We start from the raw sequence: 19,072 nt of genomic DNA on the forward strand, positions 1-19,072 counted from the left end.
GGCTAAAGGTAAAGATTCTTTCACAATCACTAATACATCACTTTAGAAGCATCTATATTCTTGTCTTGAATGAAATTAACAACTAAATGGGTGAATCCAGGCTTTATGAATGCCCCATTCATGCCTATGATGCTATTATTCCTTGTACCAATGTTATAAAGAATCAATTGTCCAAGAAATCATATGATCCATATTTGATATATTTAACACAATTTCGATTGAATTCGTATCACGAGTGAAATGACATAAACTATATATAAGAGTAATTGAGAGTGTCAGTTTGAGTTTCAACACCCCCCGTTGCTAAAGTTTAAAGCACTACAACATAGCAGTTTCATACGGCTATGGTGTTCAAAACAATCAACCTAAGCAGACAATGATGACTTCGTTGTTTTTTTCCCAAAGGGAAAACCTTTTAGAGGAGCAAAATTATCAAGTATTCGGCTTCACGCATTATTCCGCTTTCCTACTTTAGCTCCCATTCCGGTTCTTTGGTGTTAACGAGCTGAACTTCGTGTACGACTTTCAGAATGGAGTTCACCACCAACTTTTGGTTATGTATCGATTCATCTCTGTCTCTTCTTATCTATCAGTCTTGTGACCTCGGCACGGCGAGCTTCGAGCTGTGCAAGCTGATTGCCAATATCTTGCACGGCCATTGTGGTGGAATCTACCTTGGACTGCAGATTTATTACTACTTGTTTTATCTCACGGTACTCTTGTTTCAGTGAAGTAACCTTGGCCTTGTTGCCCTCTAGGGCTACGACGAACTTGTCTGCCTGATGCATTACTAATTCCCTATTCTCAAGAAACGTGACGGCGAATGTTGGAATCTCTTCTATTAACTTCAGTTTCACGAGTTGTGCAGCATTAAGTGTAGGATCCTTCTGTAGTTTGGACGCTAGAGTTGCGAGTTCGTCAAGGTCTTTGAAGCAAATCAATGAAGAAAAATCCATATCAAGAAGCGAGGATAGTTTCTTTCGAGATTCATCCATTTCGACTTCTGCTGCAAAGAACTTATGCATAGTTGGGATGGTAAAATGGTTCTTGTAACCAAGGCTGAACAAGAATCTCATCCAATGAATTAAGGTAGTTGTTGAACTCAGCTGCAACCATTCGAAAGCCAAATAAAAGGAAGAAACGAAGAACCATTTTCAGGATAATGTATATATTCCAAATTCTAATCTCCTCCGATTTCATTGTCTAAGAAAGACGCATCAAGACCATCGTTTGTCTTCAATTACGGATGGGGGTGGGGAGGAATCTGTAAGTCGCGGATGAGTTTGTTGCTTAGTTCTGGCTGATCCTTTAGTTGTCTTCTGCAGTTTCGTCATCACTGGAACTCAGAGTACTTAAAGGGGAAGTGGGGGCAGCCCTTTTAATTACAGGAGCACAATGGTTACCTCCATTATAGATATCGTTTCCGGGAAATCTGTGTTTCGGCTCACACGGAGTGGAAGCACCCCAGCATTATAACTGCAAATCGGGATAAATTGCATCTTTACTCCAAAATTCATACGAACATACAATGAAGCTACTAATCTTACTCGGACTCAGCTTCGAGTGTCGGATATACATACGTTTCGGACACGGGTTTTGCTCAATTTCCATGTATTTGGAGGGCTATATCCGACACCCTTTTCAGCACATGTATATCAAAATGTGTACAGAAAAATGAAGAATTGGAGCAACATACACCGGAACAACTAGAAGAACATCGTTTCTTACATACATGAGTAACATGCTCGGTAGTGTTTTTGCATGTTCTAACAGTTTTTTCTTCACTCCACAAACATTCTTACAAACCCAAGTTCTCATCAGACATCATCATCAGATTAAACTCACCCAACAGCAAAATATGTAAGAAAAATCAGCAAACAGAAACACTGAAACTACAATCGGGTTAAAAAATAAAGAAGAAATGAAACCACAAACACAAAACTTACTCTGGGAACAGATCTTGATGGATATCTATGTGTGGTAGGGTTATCAGTAGGAGGAAAAGTAGCCATACGAGAGGGAGAAGGAATTGGCATCATTAGTTTGACCTGCAAACATATTGCACCCAAAGGATCAAAATATTGAATTTTTTTTTTGATCTTTTGAGAGTTTTCATTTCCGGAATTACAAGCTGACAGATCTAAGGTTCAAGATCAGGGACACTGAGGTTTGGGATGTTTAACAGTTAATCGATTTTTTACATAAATTATTACAATTTGATGTTTCATGTAATACTCGTTTCACTACTCCGTCTATAATCAATTTGTAATTTATTTTTTTCAAATATAAAATTTTACATACATATTTCTTTCTATTTTTTAGTGTATAATTTTATACATAAAATATTTTTTCTTCAGTAGTCAGTTGGAAAAATATGTAAAATTAAAATATAAAATAAAAAGTACTGATTTATAAACTTATAATAATAACAATATAAATTGTTTAATATTAGTTATATTATAATAACTATTATTTAAAAAATAATTTGTTAGTTTTTTAAATATAAGTGAATTCTTCATACATTGTATTTTTTTTAAATTTTTTTTATTAATTTTAAAATATTTTACCATAAAATGAATATGATAAAATTTTAGTATAATTAATTAATTAAAAATTTCGTGATATATTTATAGTACTCACCTTGAATTATAAGTTAATCATGTACACTTGCAATGTTTTATATTATACATATAAATTTGAGATGAATAGGAGATAGTATTTATTCAAAGATTTATTTTAACTCTATGATAATAAAACCTCATATCCCTGCATACACGGTGCTTAAACCCGAGACCTTAAGAGATAATAATAATTCCTTAACTAATGAGATCGCTTTATAGTAATGATTCTGTAATACATAATACATTATAAAATTTATTGTAATGTTTCAAATATTCTAAAAATTAAAATATAACCGTTCTAATGAAGTTAAAATACAAACACTGCGAGCTCATGTTTCACCACTCAGAATTACACAACTCCCTATTGCTACAGATATATTTTAAGTACCACAATCCTCCAACCCTAAAGTACCACTGGTTAGTATTACTCTAGGAATTAAACACTAGTCCCCATACCTATGGTGTTCAGAGGGAAAACCCTTTCAGGGGAGCAAATTTCGCGAGTATTTCGGCCTCCCGCCTCACTCCGTTCTCCTTCTTTAGCTCCCATTCCGGTCTTTTGGCATTAGCGATCTGAACTTCGTGTACCACTTTCGGGATAGAGTTTGCTACCAACTTCTGGTTATATATCAATTCATCCTTATCTCTATTCTTCTTATCTATCAGTTTTGTGAGCTCGGCGCATCGGGCTTTGAGTTGTGCTATCTGGTTGTCGATATTTGCACGGTTGTTGTTCTGGACTCTACCTCGGACTGTACATTCGTCACTTGTTGTTTTAACTCGCTGTATTCTTGTTTCAGTGAACTAACCTTGGCCTTGTTTTCCTCGAGGGCTGTAAAGAACTTGTCTGCCTGCTCCATTACTTCCCTATTCTCGAGGAACACCTCGCAGAATGCTGGGATCTCTTCTACTAGCTTCAGCTTCACGAGTTGTTCGGCTGTAAGGGTGGGATCCTTCCGGAGTTTGGACGCTAGACTGGCAAGTTCGTTGAGGTCTTTGAAGCAAATCAATGAAGGGAAATCCATATCGAGAAGTGAAGATAGTTTTCTTCGAGCTTCAGCCATTTCACCTTCTGCTGCAAAGAAGTTATGCATCTCTGCCTGTTCGGAAATTGGTTCTTCAGACGATGGTTGAGTCTGAACAAGAATCTCATCCAACGAATTGAGGTAGTTGTCAACTCCGCTGCAACCATTTCAAAAGGCAAATGAAACGAAGAAGCAAAACATCATTTTCAGGAAAATGTAAATATTAACAATTCTAACCTCTTCATGTTTCATCGTCTAAGAAAGACACATCATTAAGACCATCGTTTGTATCTTGAATTTCAACTTCGGGTGGGGCGGAATCTTTAATATTCCTGCGAGTTTCTCGCTTAGGCTTGGCTGATCCTTTAGATTCAGCTGATCCTTGAGATTGGCTGATCCTTTAGATGTCTTCTGCTTTTCTGACTTTCACTGGCACTCGGAGTCGGAGTGATGAATGGAGGTGGGGGAGGAGCCCTCTTCCTACCAGTTCTACGGGGAGTTATTTTGTCGTTTTCTTTTTTACCATCTTCCTTCCTTCCGCTGGCGCTGCTTCTACTGGCACTGGAGGGGGACATCTGGCATTCATCACATAAAAGAGAGGAAGTATTACGATTAACAGGCAAAAAGAACAGAAATTCGAATGAGTATAACATGGACTACCATGCCAACAATTTCCCTATCCCTATATGAAACAAGAATGACGGGAAATGAATCAATTTGGATAATTGCGCTTCATCTCAACTCGACATGAAGAAATGTTTATCGATTCTTTCTGGAAAAAAAAATGTCCGAAGCCTGAATAACATTATGTCAACTTTGTTGGGAGACAACTTTAGTTTAACTAACAAAATTAAACAAGCAGAAGAAACCGTAAGAAATAAAGGACGAAGCAACGCACGAGAACACCATATGCATGTGGTTGGAAAGAGAAAAACTTCCTACGTCCACAGTCACTAAGCCTTTCACTATAAAACACAGAGTTACACAAGATACAGTTTGAATATGTCTAATTAGGCAATTCATGTAATTAAAAACTACAACCTTTTACAGCTAAGAAGAATTAGGGAAACTCATGTAATTAAAAATTACAAATAAGCTCCTAGTACTAATTCACTTGCACTTGGTCAGTCTACAGGCAGGATAGGTTCACTTCCGCAAGCAGAAAATGATGAACATGTTACTAATCCGAGCAGGCACATTCGTTGACAGCCTAACTAACACATAGCTAGACACTGTCCTCAATTACGACAACCCATGTAATTAAAAAAGAACTAACATATTTGATGAGGATGGCTAATCTATGTAACTCGTTGGGTGTGCGTGTCATACTGATCATTATCGTGCTATATTGTTTTAAGAGGTTTAATTTTAAAAGGTTGCTGTTTTCTGGTGCAGGGCAGTGGGGATTTCATTCTCTTTTCTTTTTATGTTGCTGCCTAATTTTAGTGTTCTTAGCATGTAGCAGTTGTGTGGCTATATTTCGATTTGATGCAAGCTTGTCGAGGCTTGGATGTGGTATCTTCAAATATTACTTTGGGTGCACTCTTTTTCCTCTACTTAGGCTTAGGGAGGTTTTTTAACGAGCCCCTAGCAATGTTTTTGTATGGTTTTTCGCTTTAATAATTCTTACCTTTAAAAAAAAAACAGTGCCTGCATTAAGAAGTTCCTTCAAGGACATCTGAATTACACCTAATTGGTCATGTAAGGACCAAAGGACTTTAAAGACGTATAAAATGCTATATCAAGGCCTGCAACCAAGTTAAAACCAGAAACAAAAGATGAAATTTAAATATTTGACTCATTCAGTCCCGATACCCCTCAAACAAGCCTTAATGGTTAAATCCCATCGACATGGGTACGCTAACCCAATGAGATCACTCAGTCTATAATTAAACACCAAAACTTAAATTATCAATATGCATTCTAAATTTTCATCAAAATATATGTATGTGTGAGTGTGTGTGCATTTGAACTTCCTTAAAAAAAAAAAAGTCAGAAACCAAATTTTCTCAGAAGATGGAAAAAAGCAGCACCAAACATAAAACCTAAATGTTTTTCAGCAAACCTTTGGAAGAAGGTTCCACAAGGGCAGGGATCTTCCAAACAAACGAAGCAAAGAACGCGTCAATATCTGCACCAGGGAAATTTGATCGGATAAAACGTTCAATCATATGCTTGCTTGTAAAGTATTTGGAACATTTGGCTTTCGAAGACTTTCTGGAACGTTGATAAACCTATCGTTGAAGAAGCCAGAAGCGCTGACTCTCTTCCCCACCCTCCAGCTCCAGATATCACCGGCATTTGGCCAATCTCTAGGAGCATAAGGTAAACCTTCGCCGCTACTGCCGGGTGGAACCAGTGCTGGTGCAGGGAAACTATCGAGTGGAACTGGTGCTGGTGGTGCAGGGAAACTATCGAGTAGAACCGGTGCTGGGGGTGCAGGGAAATTATTCTCTTCAATTACAGGACCATTGCTACTTCCATGCTGGATACCATTTCCCGGAAATTCGTCTTTGTTACTTCCGTTATTGATATCATTTCCCAGAAATTTGTCCTTTGGCGCAGACAGACTGGAAGCCGTACCACCATAGTAACTGCAATTGGGATAAAATTGCGTTCAAGAAAACATAATTAAGCACATTTAACATAAGCTGAAGCTACTAATGTTACTCAGACTTGGCTGTGACTGTCAGATATAGGTATGCATCTGACACTAGTACATTCAATTTCCATGTACTTGGAGGGCAATATCCTATACCCATATCCGAATATGAATTAACATGTACTCCAAAAAGAAAATGAAGAATCGGAGCAACACAGGTTGCTATGCTCACTAATTGATGAATACACCAGAACAACAAGAAAACATTGTTCAACAGTTGACGATTTCAGTTCATGAATGATAATTTATGCCCAGGGTTTCAGAAATGTAAGATTTTGTAGGTAGCTAATTACTGTAGATCCGATTGCAGGTCATTTTAAACATTGTCAAAAACAGGGTTAGATTCATATGCAGCCATTCAACATCAAAGTTTCAGAACCAAAAACTGATTATGAAAAAAAAACTAGGTTTTCCAGACTTTCTCAAAGCAAAGAAAAACATCCCTAAATTGAAAATTCTTCAATTTCTGGTAACAAACCTTCAATTCATCACATGCAAACTATCTTACACATAAATTTGCTGATTTTTCATACAAGAACTTCAATTTTCCAACACAGTTCACCTTCCAAGAAGAAAACCAAAACTCTCATTATCACAATTCACAACATCAAAACTTATCCCAACAGATTATGCAAGAAATTGAGCTAATAGAAACAACGTAACAAAACTGGGTGCAGAAATAAAGAAGAAACAAAACTAAGAAAAACTTACTCTGGAAAGAGATCTTGATGGATATCTATGTGAGGACTAACAACTTCAGTAGGGTTATCAGCATGAGGGGCAGTATCCATATGAGAAAAAAAAATCCCAGATTGACCTGCAAAAACAAAGCACCACAGAAGATCAAAAAGATTACAAGTTTTGATCTTTGGAAGCTCAGTGAAAAGTCAAAAGTGGAATCTTTAATGATGAGAAAATGAAACAAATCAGGGAGGTTTGGTTTACCCTAAAAGGAAAAGCTTGATTGTTACAGACTTACAGTACCTACCGTTTAACCCCCAAAACAACAGGTTATGGGCAATGATCTCAGATCTGTTACAGGAAGAAGAATTTAACAGGGATAAGAAAGTTGACTTTTATGGCCTTGGAAAATGTACTTCCGTAGTTTGTGTCTTAAGGTCATGCTTGGGATGACAGGATCTATTTAATGAAATTATATACGTTTGTTTACCGTAAAATGAATTATAGAATTGTTTTTTTGAAATTTAATGTTTATTTTATGTAATTGTTTTTTAGAAAATATTTTTTCGTGTTTGTTTCACGTAATTCATTTTAGAAAAATGTTTTTCAGTGTTTGGTTGAAGAAAAACTGGTTGATCAACTTAATTCATTTTCTTGGTCAACAAAATTCTTTTGTGTTTTCTGAAAAATGACTTACGGTCTGATTTTTCATAAGTCATTTTCTTAACTTTTCACTTCAAAGAATAAATACTCAAATAATTTATTTTATGAATTTAATATTAATAAATATTTTAATATCATTTTTATCAAAATATTAATTATTAAAATATTTAAATATATTTGTTAATATTTATAATAATATTATATTATATTTTAATATTATAATAAAATAATAATTATATTATATAATATAAGATATTATATTTTTATTTTAATAAATATATAATAAATTTTTATATTTAATAATGAATAATATTATTTATATTTAATATTAATATAATCAATAATATTTTAATAAAGATATTTAAAATATACTAATTAATATTTTTAAAATATAATATAACACTATTACTTTAAATAATTTTATTATAATTTATATAATTATAATATAATTTAATAATAAATTTTTTTAATTTTTTAAAAAAATATTAAGTTTTATGATAAATAATATTATTTATTGTATTTAATATTTGTAATAAATAATTTTTTAAAAACTCATCAACTAGTGGAAAAAATGTTTAAATAACATCTTCCAAATATTATATAACGTTTTCCAAATGTTTTTCAAAAAAATGTAATTCATTTTACGGAAAATATTTTCCGGAAAACATTTTCCAGAAATGTAATTCATTTTTAAAATTCAAATTTCAGTAATTCATTTTCCAGTAATTCAAATTCCAGTAATTCATTTTTCAAAAAACCAATTACAGCCAAACAAACAGGCCCTTACTTAGAACTCATGATGTTCCATTTACTTCATTTATGCAGTAATTTCCTATTGGAGAGGTGGATAATAATATGTTTGAAAAAAATTAAGAATTTGAGGATGGTATAAGATTAATTAGAGAAATATGGATATTTTTATAATAATTTATAAAATCGTTGATAAATAAAAGAATATTTTGATATAATTTGAGGATAATTTGATAATGTATCTATTTGTTAATGATTTTATTCTAATATTTTATTTTAAGATTAAATATATAAAATGTGTTTAATATATGCTCTTTTTTCAGTTTAGTGTCTAACGTTTATTTCGTTTCCATTTAGTGTCTAACGTTTTATTATGTTATTTAAAATGGGTCAAGTCGTGACAAACCGATAGTTTTCTTCGTTAAGTGACACGTGTCACAATCTGATAATTTTAAAAATATATATAAAATTAAAAAAAATTATATATTTTTAAAAAAGAAAACACATAAATTTCAAAAATAACTCCAAAACTTTGAAAACCTTCGCCGACCATCCCCTTTGCTGTCGACGAAGCTCCACTCGAGCTCACCTCCACCCGGTGACTAAAATCCCTATGAAACCGTGACTGATCAACGGTCGATGGATGGCGAATTGTCGTTTTATACCTCGCGAACCCTAGGATGAAAATCGCAATCCAAAACGATTTCGACAACTACGACGACTTATAATTAGGATGATGACAATGAATATGTCGGCGGTGGTGGTCGTGGCCAGAAAGAACGACGATAGAGGGTTAGTGTTAGGATTTGAGAATTTTAAGGATTTTGAGGCTTTTTTGTAATTTAAAAGAAATAAGGTTTTTAATAAATATAATAATTTTTTTAAAAAATTCTAAATTACGAGATTGTGGCACGTTAACTTAACGGAGAAAACTAACGGTCCGTCATGGCTTGACCCATTTTGAGTACCGGAATAAAATGTTAGACATCAAACTAGAAGAAATAAATGTTAGGTACTAAACTGGAAAATGGGGCATAGGTTGGGCACCTTTTGTATTTAAGTATTTTTTATTGTATTGCATTTTGATATTAATTGTAAAAAAATGAAAGTGAGGGGAAAATCATAAATTAGTTCTAGGTGAATTTTGGATGTCTTCCTTAAATTCAATATTTTGTTTTATGAACTTATTTTGAGTTCATGATAAAAAATATTGTTCTCTTTAGAAGACTTAGATATGTATCTATATTTGTGTGCATGTCATCAATTGATTAAAAAATTATAAATAAATAGTATCTTATAATCACCACATACTATTCAAAAATATTTCATCTTATTATAGTATTTTTGTAAATTTCATTTTACTTCTTGTACTTTTAATTTTCTTTTAGTTTGGTCCTAAAAATATAAAATAAAATTAGAATAAAGTCATCGGTAGTTGCAGGCGATTTGTTAAATAAGTTTCAACCACCGATAATGTAATACCCCAAAATTTTGACTAATGAACAAAATAAAATTTTGAAAGTTTTGTGACCAAAGTGTAAACTTAAGGAAAGTTTAGGGACCAAGATGTAATTTTAAAAGTTATGTAATATGGCCCTATAAGTGAATAGTTTGCCCCCAAGAATGATGTTTCCGTGGGAATCAAATTTTTCGTATGAATTTGTATTAAAAGCTATAAAGCGATAGAGTTCGAGAAATATTCGGATAATCGGATCAAATCGATTTTTGGGATATTTTGAAGGATCATAAGGCAAGATTAAAAATATTTTTCCATGTCCTAAATTTGAAATATTTAATATGAATCATTGGAATTAAGTTGATTTTCCATGTTAAATTTAAACAGTTGGATTTAAGTGACTAGATTGCAATTTTTGAAAATTACAAGGAAAAAATTTGAAGATGAGAAATTAGCTAGTCATATTTGACTATGATGATGTAAGGGATGATGAAAGCATGGTAATTAAGAAACTATCATGAAATTCAAGGTTAAAATAGTAAGGATTTGAAATTTTAAGGGTAAATTAGTAATTTGGAATTAAATGAATTTTAATTCATTTATTAAGTAAAGAAAGATGAAGAAATTTCAAGATTTCTTTGTTCATCTTTCTCTCCAAGCCGTGAACACCATACAAGGTAAGAAGTTTTCTTTTTTTCCCTTCATTTTTTAAGCTTGAATACTTAATTGTTAGATTAAAACATGAAATAGATAATTAATCTATATGAAATTCTCTACCATTTGGTATTATTAGTTCATGTTTTTCATGCCTAAAACCTTAAGTTCTTGAATTGGATGGATGAATAAGGTTCTTAAATTGGATGGATGAAGGTGATGTTAGGTTTTTATGTTTTAAGGATGGATTATGATGTAGTTGATGTTAGAGAAGCATTTATATGCTTATATGATGATTGCAATCACTTGGAGGTGCTTACGTTGATTTTGACCACTTAGGGTTTATATTGAAGTTGAAAATTTTAATTGAAATTGACATGGAATTGTTTAGAATTACATGAAATTGATGTTAGGAGCTTGAATTCATGCTTGAATCAAAGTGAAAACCATGCTAAAAACACCCTATATCATTTGGCCATAGTGAAGAAATTAAGGATGCAAAACAATGAGAATTGTTTAGATTTTTTAATTTGGCAGTAAGTTTTAAAAATCACCAGAAATTATATAAAAAATTTTAGGAGGTGATTCTTATATTGTTGTGTTATGTATATAGTTTCATTTAAAGCAAACGGAGATTGATTTCAAAGTGTATAGAAAAGATATAATTTTTTTATCGATGATAGGTTAGAAAAATAGGGCAGCAAATTCTGCTCAAAACAGATTCTAGAAATTCGATTAGAAAATTTACTATAAATTGTACAAGTCAAACTAGAATGAGTAATTTATGGTTAGATTTGTATTCGAATATAGTTTCAAACATAATAAACGGAATTAAATTCCAGTGTGTAGATTAATACAAAATAATGATTCTTTAAATGTAGTGCAAGTTGTCAAAAATTATAGAAATGAAGTAGAAATTGATTGAAGTTGATGTACTATGCTGAATAAAATGTTAGATGGCTTGACCATGTTATTAAATGCTTGAATTTGAGGTTAAATGGCAAGGGACCATTTTGAATAAATTGGAAAGGTTAGAATGAATTCTAAAAGAATTCATAATAGTTTTTGGAATGCAAGTTTATGAAGTTAAGTGGATTGATGATAAAAATGAATATATATGGAATTGGAGAGTTATTTTGGAAATGTTAAGGTTGTTATTGTATGGTGAAATGATTCTTATGTCAACTATATCGAATATATTTTATGGATTATTATCATTAGATTTTACTTATGTTAATACAATACTAACATATGCTTTGAATATATGTTGTGTATATGATCTTGAATATCGCAATAAATCTTGTGATCAAAGCGAATCTAAGTGAAAGATCAAGTACGAAAAGTAAAGGAATATCTACGTGAAAGGTTTGATAGTGAGGAACATAATGTGTGCATTTCTACCTTATTTGTATATGATTGAAGAAAACTTACGACGAGTCAACCTCGAATGTTTTAAAAGAAAAAAGGTTTTGAGTCGTATTATGATATTGTCATAATGCTTTGTTAAATGAGTTTTGAATAATTTGGCTTGTGATGAGCCAATCTTCGAAGTTTGACAGTGAAAAATGATTTGATTTATATTATGATATTTTCTTCATATTTTATTTAAAGATTTGAATGATTTCATGTATGAACTACCCAATGCACTGCTTTATGAAAATTTGATATATGAGTACATTGGAATACTTTTGATGAATGAATGATATGAGTTTTAAATAAGCCCATTGTACGTGTATTGAGAGTTAGCAGTACAATTGGCATGCCAAGAGATTGAGTGATTATTGATCAATCTTATATGGTACATTCGTGTACATTCTACGTGGCACTGTATGTGCAATTATAAGTTACACTATTTGTCCATTAATGAAATTCATGATGTTGGACATTATGATATTCTGATTTATACAGTGATGTTGTGTTCTACAATACATGTATATTCTGTGGCACTTTAAGTGCATATTATCTAAAAAACGTTCGATTGCATACTTGCGTACACTCATATGTGACTCGCGTATCTTGTATTCTCATCTAATACAATGGGTTATGTTTATATGAACTATTCAGTGCAAGTTGAATGTTTAAAAAATGACTTTATTAAGTCTATATTATATGTCTATATACTACTATGCGATATACTCAGTATCTTAGTTTTTATGATAATTTTTGTATATAATTATAGTTATTATTATTAATAGTGTCTCACTAAGTAAACACTTACTGTGTGACTATTTCACGCGTTGGTAAATATAAGCATTAAGAGTTAGGAGACAAACTGACATCAACTTTTTGAATCAGATCAGTTTACCAGTATTAGTATGGCATGTTTTTATGTTTTGACTTTCTAATTGGCATGCATATTTTATATTTTGTGACTCTTGCTATGATATGGTAGTGAACTATTACATATGTGTAATAGGCTAAGTAACATACCAGATGAGTATGTTAACTCTAATTATATAACATAATATTACTATTTATAATAGTTAGTTATATTATATCGGTAAATTTAATTTTGAAAACTAAATAGATAAACTATTTTTTAAAATAAAATTTTACTGATTTTCGAATAAGGAAAGTTTTAAAAGTATCATGTAGCACTTTGGACTCGTATTCAGTAACGTATACGGGTAATGGGTGTTACATTTATTGGTATCAGAGCTGCAGGTTTAGCCGATTCTAAGCCTAAATCGAGTCTATTTTGAGTTGAAAGGTGTGTACATGCCACTAGGATATCAATATATTGATATGGTGATTGTATGATTTGATTGATGCTTCTCCTTACTAACTTAAATTTGAATTTGTGTTTGTAGTAGATGTTAAAAACTGAAGGTTCCCATCGCGCTACGGATCAGGAGTTTCATAATGAAGTTAGTAGTGGGAGCAATGAGGTTAATAATAATCCTCTTCCTCAATCTGATCACAGTGAAGCACCAGCACAACATGGAGTGCCAGTGCAGGATCAAGGAACGTTCTTTCAAACTTGGGATGTGATATTGAAGCGCTTCCAGCCACCCTTTCTTCGGCTCCCCTAGTATATATAGCAATAAAGTTTAAAAAGTCTTGGAGCTCCTAAGTTTAAGGGTGAATTTGACGAGGGTTCGGTTGCTGCGGATTTTGGTTAAATGATGTGAAGATCATGTTGGATGGTTTTCACTGCACTGATAAAGAGAAATTAGATGGTGTTGTGTCCCTACTTCGAGGTCAAGCTCGTATTTGGATGGATGAATGCTATAATGCATGTTCTTCCAGAGCAAGTAACGTGGCAGCTCTTCCAGAAAGAGTTTGAAAACAAATACATAGGGAGTCAATTTATCTGAGAGATGAAGCAACAATTCCTCAATTTGAAGCAGGGGAACCATACCATTTATGAATATGAGTGCGAGTTTAATAGGTTGAGCTGATTTATGGTGGATTTAATCTCTGATGAACAGGCTTGCGATTGGTTTATAGAGGGATTGCACCCAAGGATCAAAGAATTTATTATGGCGTTGAATTTGTCTACTTTTCAAGAAGTAGTGAATTGGGCTAAAATAATTGAACGAGTTCAAACTGAGAAGATGGTAGAACAAATAATTCTACCAATAAAGAGATCATGAGCATCTTCAACCCCATTCCAGTCTTAACGAGAAAAGGTTTATGTTCCCAATACCAGAATAGATCTGAGTCTACTGCATCTAATTTTAAAGATGCTAATCAGGAAAAGTTAAACAATCTCATACAGTTGCGACTGGTGGGGGAAAATCATTTCAAAGTCAGTCTTTACTTTGTCAACATTGTGTCAAATCTCATACATGAGTATGCAGAGTTATTTCGGGAGCATATTTCCAATGCGGAGATACTGGTCATTTTATAAGAGATTGTCTGATGATAACAGGGGAAACAGTTAAAACTGAAAGATCTGCTTCCATTTCATAAAGGGGCAAAGGAAAAAAAAACAAAATGATCATCATAATATGCTTTGTAGCATGGTTTGTGCACGCCAGCTAAAATATACAACATTAAGACTGATGAAGATCGGTATGACTCAGAAATCATTACAGGTACCTTTTATATATTCGATAAATCTTTATTTATGTTGATTGATCCTGGTTTTACACATTCGTACATAAGTACTAAGTTGATTAAAGAAAGAAGGGTTTAGTTAGAATCTATCTCTAGTGACATAGTAGCGACTAACTCTTTAGGCCAAAGTGCTAGGGTGAATCATATTTGTAGAGGTTTCCTGTTGATGATTCAAGGAATTGAGTTTCCAATAAATTTTATTGAATTACCTTTTGAAGAATTTGAGATACTTTTGGGCATGAATTGGTTATCTTTATATCATTCCATTGTGAATTGTCACTTAAAGCTATTAATTTTTAAAGACTCGGAAGGTTCTGAGATAATTGTGGTTGGTTAAAGAGTGAGTCCGTTGTCTAAGGTTATTTCAGTGGTAACTGCGAAAAAGTTATTTCTAGGCTGTCAAACTTTCTTAGCTAATGTGGTGGATTCTCGAAAATCAGAGGTTAAGTTAGAAGATATTCCAACAGTTCATGAATATCTTGATATATTTTTGGATTAGTTATTATGACTACCTCTAGATCGTGAGGTAGAATTTAAAATAGAAGTGTTATTGGGTACTGCGCCTATCTCGATGGTACCATATAGAATGGCCCCGACTGAGTTCGGGAATTAAAAATACAATTACAAGACTTGTTAGATCGGGGTTTTATAAGACCAAGTGTGTAACCATGGGGTGCACCTGTGTTGTTTATGAAAAAGAAAGATGAGACTATGCGATTACGCATAGATTACCATCAGCTGAATAAGGTAACGGTGAAGAATAAATATCATCTTCCAAGGATTGACGATCTTTTTGATCAGTTAAAAGGTGCATCAGTGTTTTTAAGATCGATCTTGATCTGGATACCTTCAATTGAAGATTAAAGAATAGGATATTCCAAAGACAACCTTTTGAACTCGATATGGTCATTATGAATTCGTTGTGATGCCATTCAGGTTAACTAACACTGTTGAAGCATTCATGGATTTGATGAATCGGGTATTTCATCTATACCTAGATCAATTTATAGTGGTATTTATTGATGATATAGTGGTTGTTAACTTTTCTAAAAAGGCTACTTTTAAGGCCTTTTTCACTTAAGTTATTGTTTGTTTAAAAGCTCATTTTAGACATTTTAGGATCATGTAGTTGCATATAGTTGCATTTGTGGTGGTAGTGCTATTTTATTTCTTAATGATGCTGCTTGAGGGAGAGGTGCAGTTTGTCTGTGGTGTGCAGGGAATAGCAAGCAAAAAGGACTAGATGGGAAGTAATGTCGCGGCATCACACGTTGCTGAAGCAGATTGAAATGCCTTGGCATTTATGGCGCAGAAAACGACAAAAAGATACAACTGTACGAGGACAGCTGGCTCTGCACGTGAAATGATTGTTGTGATCGCCTGCCAGAGCTGCTATGGGACCACTGCCACCTAGAGGATAAGGTTCACGCATTACATGTGATTCTAGGGGTATGAGAGGTATTTTGTACCTAACAACCTCATCATTACCCCTAGATATTTTTATTATATATTACACCTCAAGGGAGACACTACAAGACGTGAAGAGGCACACGCATAGAGCAGAAAAATTCCATTTTTATTTTCCTTTTCCCTTCTTCTTCCTTGGGTTTTCCTCCATTGATTAAGATCCAAGGAGTGACGAGCTAGGTGCTGAGAGGAGCTAGCGAGCTAAGGTGATTCGTGGTGACCAAGGAGACCTCCGGTGGCGTGTCGAAGGCTACTTTTCACTTCCCTTTTTGCTATTATTTTTATATTTATTTGTGGGTTGCTGGAACGAATATTTGCATGACTTTTGTTTGAAAATTTCGAACCCCACCATGAACTAACTTATTTGGTGGTGGTTGGTTTAATGGATGTTTAGACTTTATTTTAATGGTATATTTAAGTTTATTTTGGTTCTTTATTTGCTTTGCTTATGAATGCTTAACCATCTAGGCTTGTAAGATGCATGAAAATGTCCATTTCTTAGATGAAGTTTAGGTATTCGGGAGAAACCTAAGCTAAAAATACTTGTAAGTATTTGAGAGAACCGCAAGACAAGATCCTCATAAGCAATGGGTTATAGTATTTTCAAGGGGCTTTGAACCGGCCTAGGGATATTATAACCTAATCCCTTAGATATCGAGAGAGAATATGATAGGATTTCAACGACTAAAAATGGTGTCTTTATCAATAGGGTAGGCTGGCCAACATCGTTGAGTGAGATCAGATGCCTTGGCATCCTATTATGTTAGGTTCCTTTGAGAACATTTTAGGAAAGCCCTGTCGAGCAAGTAAAGATTAGATAGCTTAAATATACCTGGGGAATAAGTTTAGAATCCTTAAACCAATCCCTATAATTCATTCCATTGGAAGCTTGTCACGTGAGGATTATCTTCTTTTCATTTTATTTGTTGTTCATTTACTATTTTTACCATCTTTCATTGCCTCCACATTGCACCATTTTCAACACTAAACATCTTATCTTACCATTGCATTTCCATCTTCTACACCATCAAACCATTCATCTACATCCATCAACATACGCATTTTCATTTTCCGTGACATTTGTATATATAAAGACTAACTATACGTAGATAGATTAATACTTAGCTTTGGTTAGACTTTTGTAATTTCGCCCAATCCCTGTGGAGACGATATTCACTCATCATTATATTATTTAAGCGATTATGTATACTTGCACATTATCTGCGTATATTTTATAGTACTCACACATGCGGACAAGTTTTTGGTGCTGTTGCCGGGGATTGGCAGCCTGAAGTTATTTAGTTTTGCCAGAGCATTTTATTTTGTTTTGCATTTTTATTTGTGTATATTTTACTTTATATTTTTTATTTTATTTTCAGGTTTATTTAGTGTATACCTAGAAGAAATTCTGAAGAGCCTTTGGAAACGACAGAACCTGAGATTGAAAGACTCTTTAGACAAAGGAGACGTGCTCAACGCGCTCGAGGAAATATGTATCAGATTGGAAACCAAGGCATTGGTCAAGATGATGGAAATCAGAATGCCGAGCATTAAACAATGTTGAACCTGCTGAAAGGCCGAGTGTTATTCGAGATCACTTAAATCTGATGCTGGATTATCTGGATCCTGGAATTGTGGCACCCAAAATTCAAGCTGCACATTTCGAGCTAAAACCAGTCATGTTCAACATGTTGAATTCTATTGGGCAGTTTGGGGGTATGCCAAATGAAGATGCCAGACAACACATTCGAAATTTTCTGAAAGTTTGTGATTCTTTTCGCCAAGAAGGAGTGCATAAGGATTTTCTGAAATTAAAGTTATTTCCGTATTCATTACGTGACCGAGCAAGGGCTTGGTTGAGAGGTGTACCACCCGGTTTGATGGAATCATGGACTGATCTTTGCAAGAGTTTTTTATTGAGGTACAACCCACCAAACATGAATACGCAGCTATGGAATGAAATATCATCTTTTCGCTAGGGTGACGATGAATCCATGTATGAGTGTTGGGATCGTTACAAGATTTTGCTTCGAAAGTGTTCAAATCATGGTTTTCACGATTGGACTCAAGTAGTCATGTTCTATAATGGAGTCAATGCACCCATGAGGATGTTACTTGATGCCTCGGCAAATGGGACATTGCTGGATAAATCACCTACTGGGACATTTGCTATCTTGGAAAGAATTGCTAACAATAATTATCAGTTTCCTTCCTTAAGACTTGGGAGTGGGATGAGAGCACCTGGAGCATTTGAGTTAGATACTAAGGTTCGGTGTCCGCTCAACTCTCAACTATCATCAATATGCTGAAAAACTTACAACGCTCTACTGAGGTGAAGGAAGTGAAAGCAACTAGCTTGGCATGTCTGTTATGCCAAGGCAATCATCATGAAAGTGAATGTCCGAGCAATCACGAGTTCATCAACTTTGTAGGCAATTATAATCGAGGCAGCAACAATCCTTACTCTAACACTTATAATGATGGATTGCATCAGCACCCCAATCTCTCATGGAGAAATCAAGGAGCCCACAATGCTAGTCAACCTACTCGGCAACAGAATCACAATAATGAGCCTCAAAGTTACCAGAATTCTATGTCATGGCATAATGCTAACAAAGAAACTTCAACTTCAGCAAGTATGAGTTTCTTGGAAGCTACAATTCAAGAGTTCGTATCTACTATGAAGACAATGCTGCAAGACCATTCTACTTCAATTAAGAATCAATAAGCTTTATTTCATAGTCAAGGTGCCTTACTTCAAAGCCATAGCTCGTCCTTGAGAGCTTTGGAAGGTCAAGTTGGTCAGATTGCTACAGCATTGCAAGAACGTCAGCAAGGACGATTGCCAAGTGATACTGAAGTCACTAAAAGGCATGGAAAGGAGCATTGCACTGTGTTAACTCTTAGGAGTGGAACACAAATCAAGCAACAAGTCAAAGCTAGTGAGGCACAACATGATGACTCTATTCCCACTAATGACAAAGGTGAAGCTGAATTGCATGATGATAGCAGTACTGAGAAGGACAAGGAG

At 33.9% G+C, this 19,072-nt stretch overlaps 2 protein-coding genes across 2 annotated transcripts; both read right to left on the reverse strand.

The window, feature by feature from the left end:
- Positions 1-262: 262 nt before the first annotated feature.
- Positions 263-2,127, reverse strand: LOC120192016. Its single transcript, XM_039194860.1, has 2 exons — positions 1,947-2,127; positions 263-1,476 (listed from the first exon to the last, which is right to left on the reverse strand). Exon 2 carries the CDS (start codon positions 1,074-1,076, stop codon positions 567-569), a length of 510 nt encoding a protein of 169 aa, XP_039050791.1. The 5' UTR covers positions 1,077-1,476; positions 1,947-2,127; the 3' UTR covers positions 263-566.
- A 1,051-nt stretch (positions 2,128-3,178) lies between these two features.
- Positions 3,179-7,319, reverse strand: LOC120192017. Its single transcript, XM_039194861.1, has 5 exons — positions 7,297-7,319; positions 7,020-7,125; positions 5,712-6,240; positions 3,884-4,221; positions 3,179-3,803 (listed from the first exon to the last, which is right to left on the reverse strand). Exons 2-3 carry the CDS (start codon positions 7,097-7,099, stop codon positions 5,814-5,816), a joined length of 507 nt encoding a protein of 168 aa, XP_039050792.1. The 5' UTR covers positions 7,100-7,125; positions 7,297-7,319; the 3' UTR covers positions 3,179-3,803; positions 3,884-4,221; positions 5,712-5,813.
- Positions 7,320-19,072: the final 11,753 nt, after the last annotated feature.

This window comes from Hibiscus syriacus, unplaced genomic scaffold, assembly GCF_006381635.1.
Source record: "Hibiscus syriacus cultivar Baekdansim isolate YM2019G1 unplaced genomic scaffold, ASM638163v2 tig00116971_pilon, whole genome shotgun sequence".
Classification (NCBI taxonomy): Eukaryota; Viridiplantae; Streptophyta; class Magnoliopsida; order Malvales; family Malvaceae; genus Hibiscus; species Hibiscus syriacus.